At 43.1% G+C, this 6,923-nt stretch overlaps 1 protein-coding gene across 1 annotated transcript; it reads left to right on the top strand.

Annotated features, from left to right (window-relative positions):
- Nucleotides 1-1,895: 1,895 nt before the first annotated feature.
- hoxc12a (homeobox C12a) lies at nucleotides 1,896-3,746 on the top strand. The gene is made up of 2 exons (XM_061675540.1): nucleotides 1,896-2,547; nucleotides 3,508-3,746. The coding sequence occupies exons 1-2, from the start codon at nucleotides 1,896-1,898 to the stop codon at nucleotides 3,744-3,746; spliced, it is 891 nt and encodes a 296-aa protein (XP_061531524.1).
- The last annotated feature ends 3,177 nt before the right edge of the window (nucleotides 3,747-6,923 follow it).

The raw sequence follows: 6,923 nt of genomic DNA, 5'->3' as shown, positions 1-6,923 counted from the left end.
CCACGTGTGGTGCGATGAGATACAACATCAGCTTTCTGCTCTCAAATGTCGTCGGGGTTGCATAAAATAAAAAAAATAAAAATAATAAACATGAGGTTTCTTCAAATACTGTTCTCACATAACACTGTACATTTGGAGCATGGAACGATCACTTTTTAAGGCACGCACACAAGCAGCCCCTCACATACTTGTTAATGACAGAGCTGACACTTTTATGTATTCGTGTGTTTTCTATTTTTTTATTTTGATTCCTTACATTATTTTTTTAGGCCAACTAACTAGTCCACGCAATCAACACGCTCTCTCTCTCTCTCTCTCTCTCTCACACACACACAAAGTGCGAAAACTTCAAATATATTGTGTATAATTTATCCACACGAGTTAGACTGATGTAAAGTATTTTTTTCTAAAGTTTGACAAAGCCAAAATCGTCTATTTTGAGTTCAAAACCAAGTTCAAGCAACCGTGAACTTGGCTTGGTCATACATGACAGCCGCTTTTTTTTAAAAATAACAATTAGAATGATTGTTTTCCTAATACTCATGAAACAGTCAAACTATGTTCTGACTGTGTAACTTCGACAAACTTTAATAATGTAGCAGTTTGATAGTTTTTTAATTTTTTAATTTTTTACTTTTTTAAAATTTCTTTTATTTTTTTTACTTTTTACTATTATGTTCGGCAAGTTAAGTAAACTAAGAATCTGGTGTGTAATTGCGCCTGTACAATTGTTGGTGAATTGATACAAAAAGTTCTGATCGATTTTATGGTTCAGTGGAGTTTGTGAGCCTGACTGTTCGAACCTGTTGGATAGTTTAATGATCAATATATACACGATGTCTTTAAGTGGAACAAAGTATTTATTTGTGACATTTTCCCCAATTGAAAAAAAAAAAACAAAAAAAAAAACAAAAAAAAATTAAATTTGATTCAAGATGCCCCAAAAATGTTTGTATAAGTTCTCTAGAAGTGAGTCCACAAATCAACTAATTAGCGCAGACAGAGACTTGCTGGCCGAATCAGTTAAGTATCCCCTGCTATCCTGTAAAAATCATATAAAAGAATTGTGAGAGGGATAACAATCCCACCAGAGTTAGTCAGTGTGTGGTTTTATTGGAGGTATCTGTTAAACGTGTTCATGTGAGGTGTACTATAGAATATTAGGTGAAATATACCCTCTTAAAGTAACCTTGGAGAACCCCCCCCCCCACACACACCTCCTCCCCCCCCCCCCTTTTTTTTTTTTTTTTTTTTTTTTTTACGGAGGCACTGGGTTCAACCTGCTGACCCTCTCTTACTGTAAATACGGCAATGAGCATCAGTCCTGTATTTAAAACAAGCTTGTAAAGTTGGGACATCACGTCTTTATGTGACAAGGAATTCAACCATTATGTGGTACAAGATGCCACATGAAAACCCTCATTCAGGAAAACAAAACAAACAAACAAAACAAAACAAAAAAACAGTTTTTCATGCAATAGAGCGTTTAACAAAAAAAATAAAAACTTTTGCCATCTTGTAAAGGTATTAAACGAGACCACGGCCAGCTACTTTAGTGCGGTAGGTTTAAAAAGGAGAAGAAATAAAAAAGGGAAAAAAAAAAAAAAAAAAAGCAGGACTGGCTTCTTTTGGTCTCATGGCTCAAGTCAAGAAAGAAACAAGATTGTAGAATTTTATAAAAAGGTTTATGGTATTTTTAAAAAGCATATAAAGCTCAGATATATACAAGTGAATGTTTTGTTTTGTCTGAGCCGGAGCGAGTGGGTGGTACCCCGTACAGCAGAAGTTGGCCTGGACACGTGGTCTCAGGGTGACCAATCAGACGCCCCCCCAGGTTTAACTATGTTAAATGTCAGATTGCAATAAACTAGAAGCTGTTGGTCGGGCCCGCGGAAATGGGCGAACATAATCTCCTTAATCCGGGGTTTGTGGGACCTTTGGTAAACATCCACACCGGAGACACCTTTTATTTCCCCAATTTTCGAGCCTCGGGGGGACAACTGGCGGGGCTACCGTCTCTCTCCTATCCGAGGAGGGACAACGTTTGCTCCCTCCCGTGGAATCCTTCGGAGCCGTGCAATGGATACTCCCAATCCTACTTCAGCAGCCCCGTTTCCATTAACCCCTCGTTCAACCGCTCGTGTGAGATCAGCAGAGCCGAGGAGGCCAAGTGTTACTACAGTAACGGCGCCCGGGAGGCGTGCGGCGGCGGCGGCGGCGGCGGCGGAGGAGGAGGCTCGGGCTCGGGCTCAGGTGGCCTCAAGCGGGAGGACAGGGCGAGGGACACATCCTCCGCATCCTTAACATCCGAGCACGGGATGCACGCCGTGATCGGCGCCGCGGCAGGCTCCGGCGCCTCAGCTGCAGCCGCCTTCGCCAAATACGAGTACGGCAACGAGCAGCTGACGCAGGACCCTCCGTCCTGTCAGTCCTTGGAGTCCGACTCCAGCTCGTCCCTGCTCAACGAGAGCAGCAAGCCCCCATCCGGCGACGCGCAGAGCCTGGTGTCCCCGGGAAGCCACGCGAGCAACATAGCCGCAGGCGGAGGTGGGTGCTTTCCATTTCATATGCCAAATGTGTTCCTACAAACGCATACGAGTGCAGAAAAGCGTTAATTAGTGCCGGTCACCGTCAATGTTGTGGCGACTGCAGGAGCACTTGCGTGGTGCGCACACGCCACTAGGGGTTGCCCTCAAAATACTCCACGCGCCATGTGCTTTTCTGCCTTCACTCCACCGTGGAGCCCCCTTTTTCCAAAGCACATCATCTTTGTCGGCGGGCCCCCTCGCACGCATGCACGCACCTCGCCTGTGACTTTTGTCTTTTGGTGGCCGCTTCAAAGTGGCGCGCCCACGTTCACGTTGCGCTTTAATTAAAAGGAAAAATATAAATATATATATATATATATATATATATGGAGAGAGATCCGCCCCGCGTGAATGCCTCGAGACGAGGTTTTTTTTTCTCGCTCTTGTTTTTAATGAGTTGTAAACGGGATTAATATCTGTTGCATGTGTACTCAACGCTAATTTAACGTGCTCAGAAACTGGCATATAAAGCAAGCAGGGGTTGATGATCACGTTAATGTAACTTTAACTGCAACAATAAAACTTTCTGCTGTGACGCAGAGCATGCTGCTATGCTGGAGGAATATGACAAATGAACACAACGAATAAATGTGGATGGATCTTTGTCCGACTTCCTTCCTACATTGCTGTTGGTTTCACGATGCTATCTGGAGCAAGAGATAAAACAAATTCCATTACGTTTCGTCTGCAGGATGTGACTGATTCCAGACGCTTCATTTCTCTGATTCGGAAACGTTTCCATTGCGTTTGCTATTAGACATCCATTTGTGGTTATTGCAACGTGATGGTTATGTTCAGCGAGCCCCCAGTAGTCTGACGCCCCTGCAGACTCCTCATAACCTTGGAGGTGACCGTGATTTTGCACCCCGTCCCCCACGCCCCCTCCTCCTCACCATCTTTCCCCCTCTTCCTTATCCAGGTGCCCCGTGGTATCCGATGCACACACGGACCAGGAAGAAGCGCAAACCTTACTCCAAACTTCAGCTGGCCGAACTGGAGGGTGAATTCATGCTGAACGAGTTCATCACCAGACAGCGGCGGAGGGAGCTCTCCGACCGGCTCAACCTCAGCGACCAGCAGGTGAAGATCTGGTTCCAGAACCGCAGGATGAAGAAGAAGAGACTCATGCTGAGGGAACAAGCGCTGGCCTACTTTTAGTGCTGATGCGGCTGCAGAAGGTGAATCAATAAGGCACTTCCCCTCCACCCCACCCAAAAAAAATTGAAAAAAAAAAAAAAATTAAAAAAATACAAATAAAAACAAGTAAAACAAAACAACAACAAAATAGCCAAACCTTCTGTGTTCGCTTGGTCTTCAAGTGCATGCACGGCCTCTCTTCGTCATCTTTCCAATTAAGCTCTATTCGTCCACCCTTTTCATTACCTTTCCATCTCTTCTCTACACGTGCCAGTGTATGACATTCAATCCTTGCTGTCATAGCACAAATCTGGGGAGCTTCTTCGAAATGAGGCAGAACTCCCCAATTTCAAGGCAGTGTGTTCGAACAAAGAGCCCAATTTGAAATAACACACTAAATGAGCTTTGCGTGTGTGCGTGTGCGCGCCCGTGCGCGCGCGCGCGTGTGTGAATGAGAAACGAAAAGGGCCTCTTTTGTTAAAAGCTCCGAAATAAAGCTATACATTCAAAAGAATCACCAGCACTTGCAGAGTGGTTGCATCCACGCAACCATTCCACTAATGGGATCAAATAGCAGCGTGGAATGTGTCCCGCCACAAACACAAACACGCGCACACAATTTGTATAGGACATCCCATAGTTTGGCCCACGCATTGTGCATGCATGGGCACGTTCATGGTCACGGGCAGGAAGTCTGCAGGAGGAGAGCCACGATTCAAACGCTGACAAATTCGCCATCTTGATGATTGGTGTGCATTACAATGACTGCAATGACATGTGCTCATCTGCTTTGATTGTACTGTTTCATTTCTATGACCTCTTAAGAATTGCTGCATGGATTCAATAATATTTTAGTTGACATATAATCTTTTAAACAACATTTCCATGTCCGCATTTAAAAAATATTATAGTTAAATGGAAATATGAATGCATTTAAGGCCTGATGGTGCCATTTGAGCAGGAGACTTTTTTTTTTTTTTTTTTTTTCCAGGCCTAAAATATAATTTCAGATGTTTTGGTGCTCACAATAAGTAGATATCTTAATGAATGAATAATAATAATAATAATGAATAATAATAATAATAATAATAATAATAATAATAATAATAATAATATAAGTATCTGTGTGTGCCCCCTTATAGCAGCGCGAACGCAGCGCGCCATCTGTCAAGTCCAACGAGTCAACTGTAGCAGTGAGCAATGTATTTGCAGCATGTTATTAATGTGAAATCACTACAAGTCATAATATGCGGGCCACTTTTTAATGTAGGTGACTTTTCTCTTGTAAATTCTCTCGCTGTCTTCTCTCTCTCTCTCTCTCTCTCTCTCTCTCTCTCTTTTATATTTTCTTCCTGTACAATTTGAAACGCGAGCAAGCGTCTTCGTCACCAACAAAGAATGTATGATGATTATTTACGTTATTCTACGAGGAAGGACGAACGGGCGCTGCGAGCTCTTCCTCGACGTCCTCGCCTGTTGTCCTCTTCCTACCTCGTACTCGTGCATAACTTTATCAAATGTAATGAAACATGTTACCCGCATTGTGTGGATCCCCGTTCCACGCAGGGTCCGTTATTGCTGTGTACTGGTGCTTTATGTTATCGATCGTCTTGAACAATAATGTCGCATTCCATCTAGCCTTTTTGTGGTCGTGTGGGAGTCGGAAATGTAGGCCTATTATATTATATACTGCCAAAAGTTTTCATATCTACAGAAGTATCCAAAAATGTTCAGTGTAGTAGTTGTTTGTTCTGATGGTTCCTTTTTTTCGTCCCTCATTTGCATTCCTTTCTTTGCGCTTGTAAGGATTGCTCCATTGTCTTGTATAGTAATGATATGAATGTATATGCGTACGGTCTTCAATAAACAGAATATTGCAACGTTTACGGCTGTTCCCGCAGTCTTGTCATTGGGGCCGGCCGAGCGGGATTATGTTACTGGACCCTGACCTGTTACATGCTCCCAAAATATAAGCGTCAGCGGCACTGAAGTGGAGATCTGAACAGTAATGGCACATTTGGAAGTATTTGAGGGGGTGTTTTGTTGGCACATAATTGCACACGCTGTGAACTCGAAGAATTAGGAGCCCACACAGGTTGGCCTTGCTTTATTAGGGCCGCCTGAATACAAAAAGGTACACGACAGAGGTGAGCTATATGCACCAGCCCTTGTACGGAGAAAACTCGCAACTAAAACATTGAAGCGTTCGCTCCTTTTCCTGCTATACGCAATGCATGATTTTCTCTCTCTCTCTCTCTCTCTCTCTCTCTCTCTCGTTCTTAACATGATTTCCTTTCAGCTTGAACTTAATATGGATCCGCCACAAGCCTGTAACGGTGTCGCTAAACATGCAACAGCTCTGTAAAGTCCCTAATGCTCCACAAACCCACTGGACCCACTATTTTTTTTTTTTTTTTTTTTGGGGGGGGGTTACATGCACCCCCACATCCTCTGGTTTGCACGCATGCATATTAAGCGGTTTATAAAAGTAGGCCTTATAAATGTATAGACGCAAAGCTCTCCCTACTGGCAAGGAAGAGTAAAGCAACGCCGGACTGCGTGTTGTGTGTGTCGCTGACAACATGTGTTTGCTTTCACCAATGGAACCGTTTGTTGTTGTCTTTTCACTTCACTCTCACTCGTCCCGCGAGGGTTTTTTTTTTTTTTTTTTTTTTTTGCACAGCTCAATTGGATCAATTAACTTAGTGGACGTGCCAGGACACGAATCGCTGTGAGCTGATAGGTGCGCGGTGCTTCAATTACTCACTTTTCTTTTCATACTTAAATTGTGGCCGCTGCATGTCTTTTTAATTCCACACACATTTGTTTCACGTTTTTTTTTTTAATGAATTTACTTATTTATTTTTCAATAATCGCCTCCAGTGTTATCGAAATGACGCAGAAGTCCTTATCGTTTCCACACAATGTTCGGTTGGCTCAATTGACACCATAATGACGTTTTAGAGTTTAAAAAAAATCCAAAAATAAAATCAAAAAATGTTAAACATCCTCGTCGGAATAGTTGGTGAAGCACTTTGTAGCCCGCAGATGATGACAAACAGCTGGAGATCTGGTTTGTCTGCGAGAATCCTCCACGTCAAAACTACTCCTATGTTTCACGTTTCTAACTTCAATCCACCTTACGCGTCTTGGCCCCGCGAGACCATATGGAGTTCCACAAAAAAAAAAAAAAAGATC

This window comes from Phycodurus eques, chromosome 1, assembly GCF_024500275.1.
Source record: "Phycodurus eques isolate BA_2022a chromosome 1, UOR_Pequ_1.1, whole genome shotgun sequence".
Classification (NCBI taxonomy): Eukaryota; Metazoa; Chordata; class Actinopteri; order Syngnathiformes; family Syngnathidae; genus Phycodurus; species Phycodurus eques.
The sequence above is the reverse complement of the archived record's forward strand: the minus strand, read 5'-3'. Positions and strand labels throughout refer to the sequence as shown.

What these genes read in the sequence shown, in the direction of transcription:
- hoxc12a (XM_061675540.1), top strand. Translation starts at nt 1,896, where the DNA reads ATGGGCGAACATAATCTCCTTAATCCGGGGTTTGTGGGACCTTTGGTA. An exon ending in CAACATAGCCGCAGGCGGAG is followed by an intron (nt 2,548 to 3,507) that starts GTGGGTGCTTTC and finishes TTCCTTATCCAG; the next exon opens with GTGCCCCGTGGTATCCGATG.